At 57.2% G+C, this 19,968-nt stretch overlaps 1 protein-coding gene and 1 long non-coding RNA gene across 10 annotated transcripts in view; one reads left to right on the forward strand and one right to left on the reverse strand.

The window, feature by feature from the left end:
- Begain (brain-enriched guanylate kinase-associated) overlaps positions 1-19,968 on the reverse strand; it is a 36,062-nt gene that overhangs the window by 6,491 nt on the left and 9,603 nt on the right. Inside the window, exons 1-4 of one of the 9 annotated variants that reach the window (XM_011244128.2) lie at positions 15,493-15,668; positions 14,163-14,191; positions 2,738-2,827; positions 181-342 (exon numbers count right to left, since the gene is read on the reverse strand). In XM_011244128.2, coding sequence (XP_011242430.1) covers positions 181-342; positions 2,738-2,827; positions 14,163-14,176 — 266 coding nt within the window. In that variant the 5' untranslated portion in view covers positions 14,177-14,191; positions 15,493-15,668. Of the gene's footprint in view, positions 1-180; positions 343-2,737; positions 2,828-14,162; positions 14,192-14,280; positions 14,428-14,585; positions 14,878-15,006; positions 15,086-15,492; positions 15,669-19,968 lie in introns of those variants that run through there. The other 8 variants (XM_006516041.4, XM_006516040.4, XM_006516044.2 and 5 more) reach the window with 8 other exon arrangements.
- On the forward strand, positions 6,807-8,704 carry Gm52002. Its single transcript, XR_003950262.1, has 2 exons — positions 6,807-8,046; positions 8,550-8,704. It is a non-coding gene; the product is annotated as a predicted gene, 52002 (long non-coding RNA).

A 19,968-nucleotide genomic window follows, 5' to 3' on the forward strand; every position in this document is an offset into this window, starting at 1 on the left:
GGGGCTGAGGAGCCAGGTCTGGAAGAGGTGCTGGGGGAGCCTGCCACTAGTATCAGTGGGACCAGATTCAAGGCCTCGGTGGGCTGCTCTGCTCCTAGTTCTGCAGGTTAAACGTCCCCTAGAGGTGGGACTGGAGCCATCCATCTCCTTTCCCCCAACCCATCATAGCCCCATCCTCACCTGCGCAGTTTCTCCGTCACCTTGTCTAGCTCCTCCTGGGCACGCCTCAGCTCAATCTCCAGGTAGTGGCGCGTGGAGTCAAACTCCGTCTCCAGCTTCTCCAGCTTATGCGTGGTGTAGGAGAGCCGCTTGCGCAGCTCGCCCTTCTGTTCCTGGAGGGCACTGCAAGACACCAGGCAGCTGGCCAGGCTGTGGCGCTGAGCATGGGGAAACTGAGGCCACACTGGCCAGCCAGGCATGCCGTGGGCATGTACTGTGCACTCAACCCCACTAGGACATGCGTGTGTGCACTCAGGCCTATTCCCCCACCCCAGGTACCCTCCATGGCAGCTGTGCCAGCACTCATGTCCCCTCAGGGATCAGGACTCTGTGCTGCCCCCCCGGGAGCCCCAACACCAAAGAGGGTGGTAACTTCCAGGAGGCTTGCTGTAAGGAGTCATGTTGGAGACCTGGGGGTGGGGGATGGCAGGTGCTGGGAGCCACAACTGCCCAGATGTGCTGTGGGGACCTCCCTGACTCAAAATCCAGTGAGGGGTGTGGAGGGTGGGCAGGCGTTCCCATCAGAGGTGTCCTCAATCCTGGGAGTAAGCTGCACGTGCCGTGGGCACACTCCCAGCCACCGTCTTACACATTCCTGGATTTCTGCCCAGGCCTAAGGGAAGGAGGCGGGTCCTCCTGAGACTCAGTCCCCAAAAAGAGAATCCAAAGGAAACCCAGAGGCAAGGCACTGCTGCCCACACAGGCCCAGCTGCCAGGTGTTCTGCCGCCCTGCCCAGCTGGCTCTAAGTTGCTCTCCTCCAGGCAGCCCGCCTGGATGCATCCATCCACTCCAGGCAGGCACTACTCAGGCCTTCCCTCCTCTGTGGCGTGGCAAGCTTCCTGGAGTACCCACTTCACCCCCTGAGGTTGGGGGTCCCTTGCAGAGGCTCCTGACTGTGCCCTTGGGAATAGGCGAGCTCACTGTCCATATGCCGGGATGGCCCCTTCAGCCTGACTCTTCACACTCTGCCAGCCTCCAGGCCAGGCTCTTCAGAGCTATCGCTGCGGCATGTTAGGCCTTCCACCTTGACCCTTTCTAGGGCCTGTGAGGCAGCCTGCGACACCTGCCTACAGCCACCTATCTTTTCTCAGTTCGGATTCTGCCCACCCTGTTAAGGCTGAGCCAAAGTCACCCCCACCCCATCCCTCCTCCCCCCTGCTCTGAGAACCAACCAACAGGAACAGACTCCATGGTGCCGACCTAGGACCTCCCAGGAAGCACTGCTCCATAGAGCCTTAGTTTACCGTGGGCATCGAGTGGTTTTCTAGACACAGGATGACTCGCCGGTCCACCAGCCCTTCCTGCCCCTGATGCCCTCGATCCCCCAGCCATCATAGCCACCTACCCCTCCAGGACAGTTGTTGGCCAACAGAACCCCCAGCTGCTAGGTCGCTAGCCTGCTTGCTCCAGCGGTTACATCACCCAGGCCCCTGACCCAGACACACATCCCCAGTCACTGCTGATGGTGTTCCCATGGCATCTTCTCCCTTGCATTTAGCACCTTCCTACCTGTAGACCTTTGTCTGGTCAGAACTGCCACTGCACTCATCATCTTCTTGGGCTCCACCCACCAGTCCATACCCCTTGCTTCCAGACTGCCCTCTGCACCCTGAAACCTGGAGAGAGCCATGGCAACTCATCCTTGTCCCCCCACTCACATCTGGCTGTACCCTGGGGTCAGAACTCCTGGACAGGGAGGGCCCTGGTGGTTACTTGGGTATTGCCATCATCTTCAGCCAGTGTCCCACGGACTAACCGAATCTCTCCCAGGGCCTCAGTTTCCTATAAAGCAGAATGGCCTTTCCATATACAGGGAGCACTGCTGTGGCTGGTACCTGCGCTGGATACAAGACCTGACACAACGGGATGGCGTGGGAGGGAGTGGAGCTGCAAGGCCACTGGGAGACTAAGCTTGGGTTGTAGGCTCCTGTGCTCCCAAGGGGCAGGGATATGGCTGGATAGGTGTAGCAGCTGGGTCAGGGCTTTCTGGTACCCTGACATAGCCTCTTCTTTCTTTTCAGGGGAGAGTGAGGTTTATTTCAGTATACAGGTGACAGGCCATCAAACTGTGAAGGGGAACCATGGAGATAGCCCCTTAACATATGCGCAGGGGAAGGGGGCAGAGGAACTGAAAACAGCCAGAGCCCCAGCATCCCCAGGAGCGATGATGGCGGTGGCTTCTTTTTGGTCAGTATCTGGTGAGGGGAGGGTGGCTGCATTGTTGTGCCTAGGTCCTCTTCACCCAACTAGAAGACCTTGGGCAGGCATTAGAGTCCTGACCCCATGCTTCAAGAGGGGGCCTGAAGGAACTTCTTTCTTTCTATAAGGTCTCTCTGGCCACTCACAGGAGCCCAACGATGGAGCTGGGCTGTCACAACGAGGTATTGTGAGCCAGGAGACTTCTGAGGCCATCTGTCCTGGGAAGCCGGACGTAGACATGGGACACAAGTCCTGGGACAGACAAAGACACACCAAGGAGTGGAGGGGGCGTACAAGGGGAGACAACAGGTGTGTTACCTGTCCCAGAGCGAGGGTAAGGACCTGGCCAGACGGCCCGGCAGGACTCGGGGCTGCCCGAGGCACAAGGGCACCCAGGGGCTGTGCAGCCTGTGGGCGAAGAGGACGGAGCTGCTCAGAACATGTGGGGTGCCGCCCCAGGGCTGAGGCCAAGAGACAAGAGGGCAGGGTTGTTCAGGGGCAGCTGTGCCTCTGATGGCCCCACTGGTGGCTCTGAGCTCATTTGGTGACACTAAGTCCCCTTGGGGTAGGGTTTCTTGGTCACTAGCTGGGTTAATTTGGGGTTTCTCTTCCTACCCACAGACCTGCATCCTGTATCATAGACCCAGGTATGTTGTGGGGAGAACGTCTCCCCTTCTGTGTGTTCTAGATCTGTCAATCGCCTGTCCTGCGCTCGGTCTGGATTTCTGGCAGACTCTCTTCCTGATGTGCATAACTTCCTGGTGAAAGGGGCAGGCAGCTCCTCTCTGCAGGGAGGCCACGTTGGCTGGTATAGAGAGAGCTACGTGACTATCCTTCAGGCTTCGGGGTCTGCAGATGACAGGTGCTGGACAGCGGGTGGGTATAGTAAAGAACACAGGTCAGGCTCAGTCCTGATCTGGCTCTGCCCTGCTGGAGGATAGTGCCACACACGTGTGCCTGTCACAAGGCCATGGCCCACCTGGAACCTTCTTGGTCAGGCCTGACACACGGACTTGAGGGGGCACATGGCAGGCATGCTAAGGGCTGAGTTATCGTCAAGCAGCCACCGAAGTGGGTCACTTCCATCCACAGAAGCTCCTGGCTGGCCCAGAAACCAGGTTTTCAAAAAGGGCACAGGACAAGGCAGATGTGCCAAGAGCTGTGAACTCCCTTTTAAAAAACTCACTGCACAGACCATCACAGAAGAAAAGAAATGTTCATTTGTTACGCCTGGCTATTGGAATGCTGGGTAATTGAAAAAAAAAGTATACTTTTCTGGGTTTGTCATCTTTTCTATAGAGGAAAAACTTTTCTTAGGATCAAATTTTGTCACTGGATAAAAAGTTCCCACAGGCATCGAGCGATGAGCCGACAGATGCAGGGGTCGGGGGCTGGGGGTTCTCAGCCCTTCACAAGGTAGCCACTCCCAAGGCTGCAGAGGCTGAAGCAGGCTGGGCTGTCTCCCTTCCTGGCTTGGCAAAGACTAACAACAGTGGCCAGAATGCCCTCCTTGGAGCCCTTGCCAGCAGGTTTCCTGTCAACAGCCCCTCTGCAGGGCCCTCAGAAGCTTGGGTATCTCAGCACTAGATGACATTTGGGACCTAAGGGGAAACTGAGATCCACCGAATGTCTGCTTTTGTTCTGAACCAGGCAGCACAGGGAAACTGTCAGTGTAGCATGTGATACAGGAAACATTCTCCCGGACCCGAGGAAAGGCTCCAGGGATATTATGCCACAGTCCCAAGATCACCAGGTAAGTCTCAGGACTGAGATATGGACCAGTCTATTCCTCTCTCGTACACCATTCAGGACATGATAGGAGGAAGCGAGCTGGCTGTGGGTTGTACTCACTTCTAGCAGAGCCAGAGACTGCCCTGGCTTGGTCATCAAGGCTGCCTGCCCTGAGACCAAGCCGCCAGGATGTCGTATAAGAGCGGGTGATGCCTGGTGACGACTGGGTGCCTCTCAGGAAGAGACAGGGTGGGGCTCTGACGTGTGCTGCTTCCCAGCATGCAAGGAGCCCACTTCCTCCCTCCTAGGCATGGAAACAATCCTTTCTCTTAGGGACGGAATCTGTTGGCATCTGTCTGTCTTCCTTTCTGAGGGACCCTGGGGACCAGCAAGGGTCCTGAGGGTAGAAAAGCTCAGGGCACTGAAGAAACAGCAGATGTAGACCAGATGTAGACCAGAGCAGGGACTGTCACTACTCATCTTAGATGCAGACAGCCACAGCCACCTGTGGAGCCCCAGGCTGCCTGTGCTCTCTCCAGTGTGCCCAGGCAAGAAAGGTTCCAGCCCCATCTGAGGACTCTACACCATAGCTGAAGGATCTTGAGCTAGCTGGGGCCAGTCCTGAACCTTTTGTCCTCCTTTCCACTGAGTTCCTTTCTAAGATTCACCAGCCACTGTCCTCGCTCCCGACAGACATGCCACTGCACCCCCGCCTACCCCAGGATGTCTAGCCTCCCTCCTCTTTCTTGGGATGCTTGTCTTATGCCTCTCCTGACTCTGGGGATTTTCTCTCACCACGCTGGGCCACCTATCCTTCAGGGGACTCGTGCCCATGTTTGCCTGGTGACTGCCTTCTGGTCCACACAGTGATGGGCTGGGTCTGGGCTTTTGGTCACTCCTGAGCCTCAAGCTAGCTCCGGGATCAGCAGCAGGCCAGGGTGGCTCTGGCCCTGCTCTGTGAGGCTCTGCACAAAGCCTGTGTGCAGCCTCCCTTCTCTCTAGCATGGCCCAAGCAGTCATGCTCCAACAACACCAAATTGCTTGTCATTCTTCACATGCTGCAAGCGCTTTCTCATCTTGGTGACTTTGTTCTCATGTCCCCTCTGCCAAGATCTTGCTCTGCCTGCCCCAGGTTAACTCTTCCCCACTTGAAGGTCTTCCAGCTGGTCAACTCTCCCTGGAGAAGCCAAAAACTGCTTCCCGGGATGGCCACGTTGCCAGCCTAGTTACCTTTGAATGCAAGAGTCTTCTACGCCATCTGGGCCTCCTAACTCTACACTCTTCTGGCAATTGGATGGCTAAGCAGACCACACCCTGCCTTGACCACTGCATCCAGCCAGATTCCCACCTCTCAGGCCACCACTGTCTCAGTCTGTGTTGGCCTTGGGGTATGCTTTCAGGAAGGGCCTCACCTACATGCCGCCTCCTCTGATAGCCTATACTCAGTCTTATTACTATGTGGATAGTTGCCGTGGTCTGCCTGATCACCTGCCCACTAAGCCCTATGGACTATCTCAGGTATCAGCCCCTAATCAGACAGTGCAGGAGCAGGGTCAGGCATGACCCCAGGGCTGGGTTCATGTTGTTAAGTCGTCTTAATGCTGGAGATGACCTAACCTGTCCTCTCCTGAGCCTCAAGCTAGCTCCCTGGGGAACCTGTGCCCAGACGGTAGAAACATTGCTAAACCTCGAAGGACTGCCCCAGCCTCCCTGTGGCAGCTCTGGGACACCACAACCTCACGGGATAACCATAGCAACCTACCCTTAGCTCCTCAGGGTCCCTGACCTGAATGTCTTTACCGACATTTCTGCCTATCTTCTGAGTCTGTTGAGCCAGTGGTCACCACTAGATGGCTCTACCCTTCGTACCTGTGGCTGCCCCTCCCTCAAGAACTGGTGAGTCACTGACAATGGATGACTGGACACTCCAGCCTGCACAGGAGCCTCACCCATCCTGTCCACCATCTCCCCTTAGCTCCCTTTCCCACCCCACCCTACCCACTTTCCAGCTGAGGAAACACGTATGGAGTGGGTAAGGTCAGGCCTGTACTAGGTCACAGGACTTGGATGGCTCAGCTCTGTGATGTCCTGTTCCCAACCTCTGGTCCCAGTGTAGAGGCTAGATGCTAATAAGTCTCACCACTGTGCTGCCATCGCGGTTACTGAGGTGTCACAAAACCAACAACCCCCGTGGAAAGGTCATGCGCACGTGCGAGTCTGTGTTGGCATGTGTTAGGGATGGGACTGACCATCACTTGTGGTTCTGTGGCCATAGCAAGGGGTTGTCTGGAAGGGGGTTGCCCCTAGGGGTCACAAGTCTCCCTGGCTCTATCTGCCCCAGCTCTATCTCCAGCATCCATGGCTATGCAGTTCAGGCTGTCATGGATCCTCTGTCAGATCAGGAGCTATGGCAGAAAAGAGGCTCCTCACCTCATCCTATCAGGCAGCTGTAGACCTACCCAGCCACCCTCCCCTGCCAAGAGAGCCATGTGCCTGGAGCTGTGTCCTAGAGAGCCCTTGGGGTTGGTAGAGCTGGATGCCCAGGGCAGCTATAAAACCACAGGGCTGGGTATAGCCCCGCCCCCGGCAGGGCCGTCCCCTTCTCTGTTTCTAAACTCCTCCCCCAGGCTTTCTTGATGCCCCCCCCTCTCACCCCCACCCCAAGGAAAGGCAGTTCCCACCTGGACTCAGCCCCTAAAGATGGACTGACCTGGAGTGCCACCATCATTCTCGTGTCTCTATACTACCCCCAGCACCTCTTCCCTCTCCCACTCACCTACAGCATGGAGCATGGGAAGCCGTCCAAGGGAACCTCCACAGATGCCACCCCATGTGCCACCTACCCACATCTGCCTGACACCTGTGCTATGTGCCTGGGATAACCCTCTGGGCCCTGCCTGCTTCCTGCCAGTTCCATCACAGGCTTCCTTACTGAATCAGTGAGCCTCTCCTTCTAGATTGTTCTCTCCAGCAGTCCTGTGGGTGGCTGCTTTTCACACTTCAATAACCACCTTCCCTGAACTTCAGGCACTGTCCGTTCTGCTGCCGGAAATGTATTCTGTCCCTGCTGTCTGTTTCCATAGCCCTGCCAGGCTTGCGGCACTGAATAACGCCTGTCGCTCGCTTCTTGTCCCTTACCTGGCATCTGGCTGGCTGGCTACCCTTTCCCAGCATCCTTTGAGGTTGCTCCTCATGCCTGCTTCCTATCAGCCACTCTCCTCCCCTGGGTGCACACGCTCACAATAATCCCCAGTAGCAAATATCACGAGCTGCCATGGTCCCCGGTGTTTCTAATTCCAGTCGTCCCCATCCTTCTGTCTCACCTGTCTGTAGGGCACATGAGAATCTCTTCACAGACAACCTCTCCCATGTCTGAAGATTCCTGGACATTCCCCATCCCTCCCATTGACCCTGTCTACAGGATGGGCCCCTTCCTGTGCTCCACAACCCAGCCCCCTATCCCACAACCCTCCCCCTCCCCCCAAGCCTCTGGACCTAGTCTTGAAGCAATCACGCTGGGTTGGGGAGGCCACCAAGCTGTGCTTGGGTTGGGGGTCAAAGGTAGGAGGGAGTTCCATCCTGGGATATATGGAGCTGGGGTCTGGATCAACCAGGGGAAGGCACAGCTCCAGGGGTGCACCGCATTGGAGAGCTGGCAGCACTGTGTTTGGGGGCATCATAATGGGGGGTACAGTAGAAACAGGAGCCTGGTGGAGGCTAAGCAGAGGGGCTACATGGGCCCCAGGAGCGTCTACAGTACTCAGCTTTATTGGGGCTCCTGTCTTTCCTGCTTGGCACTCTCATCCCCACCCCACTCCCAGACTGTCTCCCAGGAGAAGACAGTGGACAGACGACCAGTCACCTGTCCCCTGGGCGCCACACCCCACAGGACCCAGGTCAGGAGGCTGTACTCACCTGGGCACCAAGCTGGCTTGAGGACAAACCTTCAGCACCCCACCCCACCCCCTGTTATCAACGACCGTGGGGCTTCACTATTGGGGAGCTGTAGGAGGCCTGCATTCTCCGCTCTGTAGTCATAAAGCCATCAAGGTCTGGGATGGTCAGGGACATAGGCTGCTGGGCAAGGTGGACAGTCCCTGCCCGGAGCCCTCCAGACACCCAGGTTCCATGGTGCCCCTTCCTCCTCACCCCCACAGGTCTGCTCCTCCATACATGTGCACGAATGTTCTCACAGGCTGTCTCCAGAGCTGTGGTGCTGACAGCATATGTCTGGAAGCCAGCGTCTGGAAGGGGCACCCCATGAGGAAGGGAGCTGTCTTTGGGGTGCCTCAGTTTCCCTATCTAAAACAAAAGCCCATGGGTCATTTGTGATCACTATGATGGCCCTCCAGAGGCTCTCTATGCCCACTCCCTGAGCCTCCCTCCATCTCTGCTCCAGGGTCATGAGGCCTCCTGCCACCTGGTGCCCTGACTAGGGATGTGGGTTACCTGGACCACTGCAGGGCGTGTATGAAGCAGATGGCCCCTGCGCAGCTCGGAAGTTCCCATTCCTGTGTCTGTTTTTCCTTTTCTTTGTAAAGTTTTTAGATTTATTTTATGTGTATGAGTATTTGACTTGTATGTCTGTGCATGATGTGTGTGCCTGCCAGCTCTAGAGGACAGAAGAGGGTGTTGGACCCCCTAGAACTGGACTTGTGGGTAGTTTTGAGTGGCTGTGTATGTGCTGGGAATCAAACTCGGGTCCTTTGCAAGAACGAATGCTCTTAGCTGCTAGGCCATCCATCTCTAGTCCTGCATGTGTTTTCTCATCCAGGGTTGACACTGCAGCAGAGCCTGCCACAAACCCTGGACTTTCTCTCTCCTGCCTCCATCCTCCTCCTCACTATGGGAATAAGGTCATTTGCCCAGTGGGTGGGGCTACATGGCTCCAAGAGCCAAGTTCATTCAAATGTATTCCATTTATCTAAAGTAGGTACCATTATCAGAAAATCAGAGAGGTTCAGAAATTTACTCAAGGTCACACAGCCCCTAGGTAGAGACCTGGCATTCAAGCTAGGATGGTGGCTCCACTCTCATAGAACAACATATTCCATGAAGGAGGCTTTGCAGGGCAAGGTTCCAGTTAGGCTGTAAGGACAGTAAACTCTGAAGGGACAAACAGCTAGAAAGAAGAAAAATTACTTCATGTGCCAGGCCTCTTTCCAATGGTCTGATCCCTGAAGGAAGAATTCAAGAGGAGGTAGTCGCTCACTCCTTAGTGAGAATTAGGCTTCTTCTGGTAGCATCAGATTTAGACGTAGAGGCAGGAGCCTTGAAAAACCTTATTTATTGAGGGATCTGCTAGTTGGGATAGTGGGTGGGTGGGCTGGAGGGAAAAGAAATGAAGAGCAGAGGATCCGAGGTGGGGAGACACTCCCACATGCCAGGAGACCCAAGCCTGCACAAGTGTCCTCACAGCTACCCCCATCATGTCTGTCAGGAGCTCAGGCCTAGCACCTGTCATGCCACCTTTGTCAGCAGATCTGGCTCAGTGAGTCCCCTCTGTCCTCAGAACCCACATCCTGGTCCACCTCCAGAGCTTACCAGGCCCCTGACGTGGTTATCTCCTGCCTGCCTGGAGCTCAGGCCTCTTTCCCAGGCTTGTTAGGCTACCTTCCCAGACTTGCAAAACTGCCCCGCCCCACAGATGCTGGTCACCCTCCTATTTTTGTCCCCAAAGCATGTGTAATTGTCAATTTTACTTGTTTAGGAAAGTTCCTGTCTGCACTAACTGGTTAGGGTGTTTTCTTTTATATATTCCTTGATTACAATATCCTTGGTAAACAGTGGTGCTTAATAAATGTGTTGAGCCTGTGGTCAACGAGCAAACTAAAGCCTAAGTGACAAGTCAGAGGGCCAAGGCCAGACCTTTGAGGGAGGGTGGATCCAGTGAGTGGGGGCAGATGTTTAGGGGGGGTGGGTGTGGGGGTGCTGGGGGCTACACAGGGGCTTGGAGAGCAGGGGTCTGGAGTCTTGGTCACATCCTTAGCCTTGGCTTCAGATGAGGTACATGTGGCCCTGACAGCCACTTGTTTCTCTGGAGCCAGCCTCAGAGTGTGTGTCCCCCTCCCCCATCCCAGCATTGACGTGAGCCTGGCCTGCATAAGGTTCTATGAAAGCCTTAAGGTGAGAAGTTCAAAGTGTGGGTCAAATGCATGAGCAGGTGTCCCTGTGAAAATAATACCGACTTCAGGACACCGGGGACCAAGTTCAGGAAGAAGGTGGCCATGCAGGGCTCCTGAAAATCCATTAGCAACACACAAAGGACTTCAAACAGAAAGCAGGAGCAGGCTGGGTTCTGTTCAAAGGTGGAGTGCCTGTTGGCACTTGAGGCCCCGAGTGCCAACCCAGTTCCCCAGCTTGAGATATGCAACAGTGTCAAAGTCGTGATATCCTGTCCACCCAAGGACCACAGTGAGCAGCGTACGGTGGCGGAAGGTGCTGACCTGCTGGAACTGGCTGTAGAAAGAATACTCACAATCCACAGCCACACTGGATCCCGCGGGGAAAGTGCCTGTAGGTGCCACCCAAGACGGACATCAAATGACAGGAATCCAGCTAGGAGAGACTCCCATGCCTACCTGATGGGGGAAGTTGCCAAGGACCTGGGCAGTGGCGTTGGATGCTTCTGGCCTGTGATCATGTGTCCCCTGCCCCCCCCCCACACACACACACAGGACACTTTCCGTGGATGTCCACAGCAGCTTTGCCTACCATGACCCCACTCTCTCAGGAATGCCTGTGGCTCAAGGGGGTGGCCGTTCACTGGGGTGACTCCCACAGCCAACCAGCCCCAAGGGGCAGATGGGGATTCAAATGAAACACATTTGGAGCTCTTCATAGACCCCAAAAGCCAGGGTCCTGGTGACTCTGAGGTTGGGGCTGCGTTGGGGTGGGGGTGGGGGTAGGGGTTGGAGATCTAAGATGGCTGGCAGTGTGCAGGTGGTCCTCAAGCCTGGTCTACATGTTAGCCGTGCAGTTGATCACCGGCTCTGTGTTGCTTCTCTGGAGACTACCATGTTCTACTGCCTGAAGGACTGGCTTTGGCAGAAGGCGTGGTCACCAGTGAGGGGATCTTTGGGCTTGTCAAGTACCCCCTGCACCTCAGCACAGAGGCAAAGCTGCAGTTCAGAGAGAGGGGGGCTACCTAACAGGGCAACAGAGAGAGGCCCACGGTCACCACACATCAGGCAGCTGAGATGCAGGGCCGTCCCGTCTGAGTTTCATAGACAGCTGGAGGTGGAGTACTTGAGCAGGGACTCAGAGGCAGATGTTGGGCTGCAGCCCTGAGGCCAGGCCATCAATAAGTGTGGTTGTGCTCCTACTATGTGCCAGTGGCCCCAAGCAGTCCTACTGTGTGCAAGTGTCTGCCAGGCACTGGAGCTAGTAGAAGAGAGGTCAGAGCCAAATCTTGTGCTCGGGGTGCCCACATGTGGCACTGGGAAGGAGAGGAACCTATTTCCAGGTGTCTGGGACAGTGCCCTGACCTCCACTCCCCATTCCTCCTCTGTCCCATAATGCTTTCTCAGCCCGGAGGTCTTTGTGCTCTTGGAGAGTATCCTGACTAACCTGTCACCCTGAGTCCCGCTTTAGGCATCCTTAAGAGTCCTTTTCCAATATCTCAGGAAGCTAATGTTGCTAGCCTGCAGCATCCTGAGCAGACCTCACTGTTCCCTATCCTGTGTGCCTGCTTTGAACGGCTGGGCTGGGTCTCGGCATCCTGGACGGGGCTTGGTGCACAGATCGAGTAAAAACCCTCGCATAAAGGGTCATTAGAACCTCAAAGTTTGCTTTGAAAAGGCTTCCTGGGCAGGGAGGACCCTGGGAAAGGCAGTAACTTGCTGAGGGCTCCATGGAGGGACCATGCTGTGGAGTGAGAGTCTGGCAGAGGCGCGAGGAAGGGGAGAGTCGGCTTCAAGTCTGCTCACAGAAGGCTGCTACCAAAATCATTCTTCAAGCTATAGCCACTGAGGCTCAAGCCTGAGGTGGGTGGGTGGGGGGCTTGGGGAGCAGTGGGAGGGACCAAGGCTGGACCTCCCAGAACTCAACCTAATTCCAAAGTCCCAGGCCAGGGCATTGGGAACTCACATTCTCTGCCCCAGGAGGCAGAACCCAGCTCATACCACCTTCTGTCTGGATACCCAAGACTCTTTCACTCAGCCACAGACAGATACCTTTCCTCTTGCCTGGGTCTAGAGGGCTGCTGCCTCTCTGGGGAGAGTCTATCTGGGCCTCTGATGTGTTCCTGACCCCAGACTAGACACTTGTTCCCCCCTCCCCCCACATCCCTTGGTAGGGACGTTCATTCTGCAGCTGAGGAAGCTGAAACCCAGAAGAGGAGGACTTGTCTAAAAGCTAGATCTGTAGGACCCTAAATCCTGTGACACCCTGTAGGAAGCCATGTGACTGGGTTCCCTTAGCCTCTGGTTCCTCAGGCCCAACCTTAATCTCCAGTCAGAAACCCACTGTGGCTCTCAGTAACCATACCACCAGGAAAGGAATGTTCTGGAGGAAGCTGGGGAAGCACAATGCTAGAGGGCCAGCAGATGACAAGAATGGGCCCCTCCCCAATTCTGGGGGGTGGGGGGAGGGACACTTCCCACTCCAATTCCAAGAGGTATACTGAGTCCCCTCTTCTAGACCTCACCAAATATGGAAGGTCATGTGATCCAATTCAGTCCCAGGGCCCAGGCCCTAACCACTGCCCTCAGCCCTCCCCTTTCAGCTAAGGACAGGGCATCTACCTACCTATGTCCCCAGTCAGGTTGACCAGGCCCCAGGCTTCACACATATACCACACCCAAGACCCTTGGCTGAGCGTAGGGAGGGAGAGAGAGAATTAAGTTTAGGGAGTCTATCTGTTTTCTGGAAACCTCTGAATTTTTCTCCAGTCCCAGTTGGGTTGAATAGTGTCCCCTCCCTCATTGGGGGGACGATGATGAAAAACAGTCAGGGAGGGGCACCAGGGAGGGGCCTGGCCTGGGGAGGGCCTGGGCTTGGGCCTGGGGTCATTGCTATGACCATAGATGGAACTATGGCTTTCTGGGCCTAGATGCTTCCATTTGGGCCTGGACCATGCAAGGTGGGCCTTGGCCCACTGACATCAGGTTTTGTTCTGAGGCCACAAGAGGCTGGACCCCTCCCAGCTCAGGATATGTTGGTGCCAGGCCTGTAATCTCTGCTCTTGTCTCCAGATACCTGGGTATCTGAGACCACTCATCATCAGTATTGAAGGTCAACTGGGAAGGCCCAGCCCCTCCCCTAGATCCAGGCCCCACCTTGGGCCAGGCCTGAGCCCAGCCAGGCCTACCCCTCAGGGACTGGTGGCCTGCTACCCAGTTATTTCCATATTGACAATTTTGGTCTTGGACAAGGGGACCAGCAGACCATCCAGGCCAGGGGCGATGGCCCCGAACCCAGAACCAAAGGACTGGGCCTAGTGACCACACACAGCCTGGGCCCTGGCTCGGGAGGAAAACACTGTTGGGGGGAGGGGGGGGGCTGTCCGAGGGTAAGGGCGACGGCGGCCGGAGCCGCGAATATTCAAATGGGCTGGTCCCTCGCTTGCCGCGCGCGCCGGGGCCCCTCGGAGTCCGGGCCCCCGTTCTATTTGGGGGTGCGCGGGAAGGCCTTGGGGGCGCTTCGGGCCGCGGCCGCGGGGCTCCCCCAAAATGGCTCCAAGACGCGGGGCCTGGGAAGCCGCGCGGGCTCTATCCCCGCCCGCCGCCATCGGCGCAAACTTCGCTACCCCGGCCCCGACAACTGTCGGCGCAACGGCGGGGACGCGGCGCCGGGGTCTTGGGGTCCCGGGGTCCCAGGGGACGAGCGCGCGAGGGCCTTGGGGACCGGTCGGGGATGACGCCCCTGCCGTGGTCGCCCCGAGCCCCGCGCGCTGCCCCGCGCCCAGCCGCGCATCCCGGTCCGCCACCCGCGCCCACCCCGCGCCCACCGGGCCCCGCCGCGCCCCTTGGCCCCTCTCCCCCTCAACCCCCGGCCCGCCCGCGGCACTCACCTGAGTTTCTCCATGTCTGCGGCAGAGGCCTGCGGAGAGCAAAGGAGAGGGTCAGCGCGCAGCAGGGCGCCCCGCTGGCCCTTTCCGTGGGCAGCCCCGTGTACGCCCCAACCCGTACCCCCGTGCCTCAGTGGGCGCGCCGGGCCGCGGCTGTGTAACAGGTGAGCCCGCCCGGGCCGCCACCGAGTTACGCCCCCCGGGCCGAGCCGAGGACCGGTCGGGGACGCGGGGTGCAGCGGCCCGGGCGGCTAGCAGCCTCGCTAGTGGAGGGGCCCCGCCGTGCCCGTCGACTCTCGGGCGGCTGCGGCCCCCGCCGCTCCCCGGCCCGCCGTTAACCCCTGCTGCCCCGTTCCCTCCCTCGGTCCCTCCCGAGCCCGGCAGCGCAGGAGCGCCGAGTCGCTGGAGAGTGTTGGAACCACGCACCCGGCCGGCGCTCACGCAGCTCGAGGGGAACGGCATCGGAAGCGAGGCACTCTTGCTTCTGCTCAGGACCCTGCTGCCCTCCGATCTCGGGGTTCGGAGCCTGCCCCCCCTCCTGGGCCCGAGGGATTAACCCCGGCGCGCCCGGTTCTCTGGCGGGGCTCCGAGTCACTGGCGCAGACCCGCCCGCGTGCGCTGTGGAGACCCTTCTGGCTGGACGGTCTATCCTCGCGCCCGGGACCCACTAGCCCCTGTTAACCCTGCGGGTTCCGGCGAACCCCGGGGACGGCGAGCGGCCCGAGCGGGATCGCACTTCCTGCGCGCAACGGGCTCTCCTGCGCCCGGCCGAAGCCGCCCCGGGGCTGCCCCCGCCCTCCCGCGAAAGGCAGTGCTGGAGTCTGAACCCAGGGACGACGCCACAGACCTGGGAAGACTGATGGCTGCCCATCCCGGACCCTCACGCCGGGCGCCGCCGCCGCGTCCGCCGGGAGCGCGCTCCGCTCGGTCCGGGCCCCACGCCGCCTCCCCCACCGCCCCGCCGAGCGAGGGCGCAGCCCGGCCTCGGAGCCGCGGCTAGGCTCGGCCAGCAACTTCCCCCGGCGCCCGAGCAGGCCTCCGGGCTCTCCCCGAGCCTCAGTTTCCTCTCCTGAAATCTGGAGGAGGGAAGGCGGGAGGAGCTCGGACAGGCGCTCTGCTGCCCTGCAGCTCTGGCGGGCTGCAAAGGGGCTGGGTTAGGAAAAGGACCCCAGGGGCGCCCGGTGGGCTTCCCTCCCCGCACACTTTAATAAAAGTTTACAAAAAGCACGAGTCCAGACCCCCTTCTACGAATCATCCTTCAGGACTAGAGTTCTCTAGTTAGAGTTTGGAGCATATCAGCACGATCCCCAGAGCCCCTCTGCCCCAGGCCCACCTTTTCGAGTCCCCATCACAGTGCTCATCTCCTGCATTGGGTCCCAGCATATAGCAGATACTCAATAAACACGGATAGTGCATGCCTGGGTCCTATGGCACAGAAGTACGGCTTCTCCAGCCTTCCCCTGGCTAGCTGTGAGTTTCCACGCAGGAGCCCCGGATCTCCCCAGGACACCCAGCACCCAGCAGTCTTGGCCTCCTCGAGCCAGCGCAGGGTGGGAGGAGCCGTCCACTGGCAGGGTCAGAGCCAGCCAGGATGAAACCACCCCCCCCCCCGATCCAAGTGTTCATCTACCCATCCATCCACTAAAGCCTCCCCACCCATTTGGTGGCTGACGGGATTCTACCACCAGGGAGGAGCGCAAGGAGAGCAGCGGGCCCTCCAGGGGGTTATCTGGGGGTACACTTCCACCCCAAGTCTGGGGTCCACCTTAAGGAAAGCCATCTGAACACCCCCCCCCCCACACACACACACACTGGCCCAGGGCGGTAGCTCCTTCCAGACATCCCAGACATCAGACATCGGGCCCTAGATCTACAAGAAGCCGGGACCTCAAGCTGACAGTGCTTGTTCGGGTCTGGACGCCATTCTTAGAGGCCTCTTTCACCCAAAGGCAGGGGCCATCCCTCATCTGTCTTCGGCCTCCTCAATCACTCACAGTGAATGACCTGCCAGGGCATTTGTCTGGAATTAATAAGAATGTATTAAAATTTAATTTTAAAAAGCTAGCATCAATTATTTACATTGACTGTTTCAGCTCTTCTAGAAGGTTTGGGAACCCCCCCCCCCCCACATCCCCCAAGGGACTGGGAAAGAGGCAAGGAAGGTGGTGGGTAGCTTTGTGGCTAGGGTGGGGGCGGGGCGAGGAAGGAGACAATGGGAAGGAGCCTCTGCCCTTTTCTCAGCTGTTTCAGATTCTGCCCCTTGGCTTTGATCCTCCTCTGACCCAAAGCCAGTGGGACACCATGGCCCCTGGCCTTTACAGCCTGTCTCCACAAGCAGCCCTGCATGGAAAATAGAGGTAGCTACTGGGCTCAGATTCAGCCAGCCAGAAGCCCCTGTCTTTGCCAGTGCCATCTAGAGCAGCCCTACCTGGTGGAGGAGGAGCCACCAGGCAAGGACTTTTAGGAACTGGGGACCTGAGGCTGGCCCTTCTGGGCCATGGTGTTGTCAGAATGCATTTCAAGTCCTGTGCTCACCTTCACTAACCTCAGACCTGGGGAAGCACCTACAAAGGAAGGTGGAGGTTGGGACTCATGGCCCAGGGGACCCCTGCTTGCCAGCACTTTCACCTGAGCCTGCTTGTGAACATACCTCTCTTTCTCAGGTGCAGGGCCTGTGATTCCCCAAGTGCCTCCCCATCCCCTATCCTGTGTCCTGGGTCCCACAATGGGTTCTCTGTGACCGGGGTGGGCCACCTTCTTCCTGCCACCTTCATCTTTATTTCCTACAACATTCTCTCTCATGAAACAAGTGCAGAATGACAGAGGTCCAGAGGCTTGCCTCGACCTCGTACCCTCCCTCTGTCATCAGGGAAGGAAGGCTTTCGTATCCCATGTGTCCCCTTGAGGAGGTAGTTGTGCCTTGGTGAGGACTGGAACACTTGGCCCTACCTAGCAGTGATCCCATCCTATCCCCACACAGGCCACTAGGCCACCCAGTTTCTTGTCTCAGGACCTATGCACTTCTAGGATGCTATGGCCAGACTTCTGTACAGCTGATGACGTCTTCTCTGGCTACCCAGGCAGTGCAGGACCCTCAGCATTAGTTACTGTGTCACAAGGTTACCCGGGTGAGGACAGCCTGTGTGAAAGACGGTGCCTTTAACCCAATGCAGCCATCTGTCTCATCCTCCACAGGCCATCCCTGGCCCTCCCAGAAGCCCACCTCTGCCAGCCGGAGGTCTGGGCTCCTGGATACCCTGTGAGAAGTTCTGCCCACTGAAGACATGCACAGGTCCCGCTCCACACACAGCCTAGGTACAGTACCGAAGCCACTTCAAAGGAGCAAGTCAGACTGGAAGAGAGCCTGCACCAAGCCAAGTGCATCCTCACCTGTTCTTCCTTGGCTCTTTCTCTTTCACTTTCATCCTGACAGGAGTGGAGGAAACAGCCTAAGCATATGAGGGAGGGGGAGAGCCCACCCCTCACTGACTGAAATGTGGAATTTCCTAAACAGCTGCCTCATCTCAAGCAAGGCTCTCTCTCTCCCTCTCTGAGCCTCAGTGCTTCATTAGGACGGATGGACGGAGGGAGGGAGGGAGGGAGGGAGGGAGGGAGGGAGGGAGGGAGGGAGGGAGGGAGGGAGGGAGGGAAAATCCCCTGGGGGATGCTGTGATCGACAGCAGGTAGCCCGTGGAAGGGGCTGTCCTGAGGACTAGGCTGCAAAGGGTGCCTGCTCCAGAAAGCCAGCCTTTATATGGCTATTTGAGGGAGGACTCTCTCCAAGGGATCTCATTTTGCTCCTGGAAATTCTTACATTCATTCAACCAACATGGGCTGGGTGCTGAGTCCCACTGTTGGGGAATGGCAGTGTCTACCTGAGCTGGGAACACTCGGTACCCCAGGAGTCTACATGAAGCTCCTGTGTCAGGCCAGGTGGGGACCGTGTGGAGTTGGAAAGGCTCTTGGACGCAGACTGCTTGGAGATGGTACAGATGAGGGAGGAGGGAGGACGGGACTCTGGTCTAGAGGGTCTGAAGCTGCCTGCACAGTCTGGAGGGAGGCACTGATGGAGACATGGAAACCTGGAGTTGGGGAACAGGGTCAGGAAAGGCAGATCTGGGAGTGGCAGACCGGAGGTGCCACTTATGCCCTGACATTGGTCAATGTAGCCCACTGAGGTCACAGGAGCCAGGACAGTCCCTATAGGCTCCATTGTGTCCAGAAGCAGATACCAGGGGTAGGTGTCTCTAGGAGGATGAGAAGTTACCTTTGTGCCATGGCTGGGTCATGGGAGAGTTGAGGACAGTGTCTAGCATCCCTAGGCAACCCCCCCCCCCGGGCTCTGTCTGTGCTGTAGGGTCCCCATGGCAACCTCAGCTGGTGGGGGCAAGGAGAACACCCTTCCAAGGCTGCCTAGCAAGTTAGCATGGGTTGGCGCTGGCCCAAGAAGGGGCAAGCCACCCTTCTTAGGTACAGTAGACCCTGCCTCCTCGGACTTTTCTGGGCTCTATGGGCTCACAGGGATCCCCCTGCAACCCTATTACATTTGTCACTGAGGCCTGTGCCTGCAAACTGGCCTACCAGACTAAATCTGGCCTGCTAGCATGTTGTATTTGGCCTGTTTGAGGTTTCTTTCTTTCGTTTTTTTTTTTTTTTTTTTTTTTAATGTTTGAGCCAACATTTAAAAATTGGAAGAGTTTACATTTTAAAACCCATATTTTTGGCTTCTACTGAAAAATTTGGAAGATCTAGCAACTCCGTCCCACATTCCCACATGGTAAGAGATTGGGGGCATGAAGCAGCCGCCCTGCAGAGGCACCTAGCACCCAGAGACAGGCTCTTTCCAAACCCATGGGAGTCGCTTGCTCTAGGTCACTCAATATCGAGCGTATTGTCACAATCCTACCCTACCATGTCACTGCCTCTGTGTCTCTTGATTTCTTTGTGACACTTTAGTTCTTAAAAAAAAAAAAAAAAAGACAGACAGAAATTGGCTTTGAAGTCATTGGGTTATGAGTGAGCCTCAGCCCCAAGTCTGCAGCAGCTGGGGTTTCCTGTAACCGTCTACACTGACTTCTCATTTATCTACCTGTGCTCACTCATGCAGACAGGGCAGAGGAAAGACTAAAACCCAGCACCACATGCCGGGTGCCTGCTCCCTCACTGGAGAAGCTGCTGAGAGCCAGGCTGGTCCCACCCCACCATGCACCCCTAGCCTAACAGGTCCCCAAGACTCTCGGCTACAACCTCTCTCCATGTGCCACCCCGAAGGTTGTAATTAGAGCCTTGGGACAAAGCCTTCCAGAGAGGCCTGGGTGTCAGCAACTCCTCCAGAGCCTGCCGGTCCTGAGAAGCAGGGCGTGGAGGGTGGAGGTGTAATGTATACAGAGCCCAGGGCTGTGGACAGTGGGGGTCCCTGTCACACAGAAGGCAGCTGGCCCTGGTGGACTCTGGGGAGGCTCTAGGGACTTCTAAGAAGCAGAGAAGCCCATGTCCCACCCCAGGACTGGCTCTGCAGGCAGGCCACTTGGAGGCCATGAGGGTGGGTTCCGCAGTGTCCTTCCCTACACACAGGAATACAGAATGAGGAAGGCCATCTGGGAGCTTAGAGCAGGATGAGACAATAAGAACATAGACCTCTTCCTAGACCTCGGACTGTCCTGGTAGCTATAGTACTTTGCTGAGTCCACAGAGAAGGGACCAGAACTATAGAATGAGCACTGTCCTTGGTACAAAGGGTATCTTCAGGAGCCTGTGGTGATCCGAGGAAGCTTGGTCGACCCAGCAATGCGTCTACTACTGTTACCAG

The sequence above is a fragment of the Mus musculus genome, chromosome 12 (genome assembly GCF_000001635.26).
Source record: "Mus musculus strain C57BL/6J chromosome 12, GRCm38.p6 C57BL/6J".
Lineage (NCBI taxonomy): Eukaryota > Metazoa > Chordata > Mammalia > Rodentia > Muridae > Mus > Mus musculus.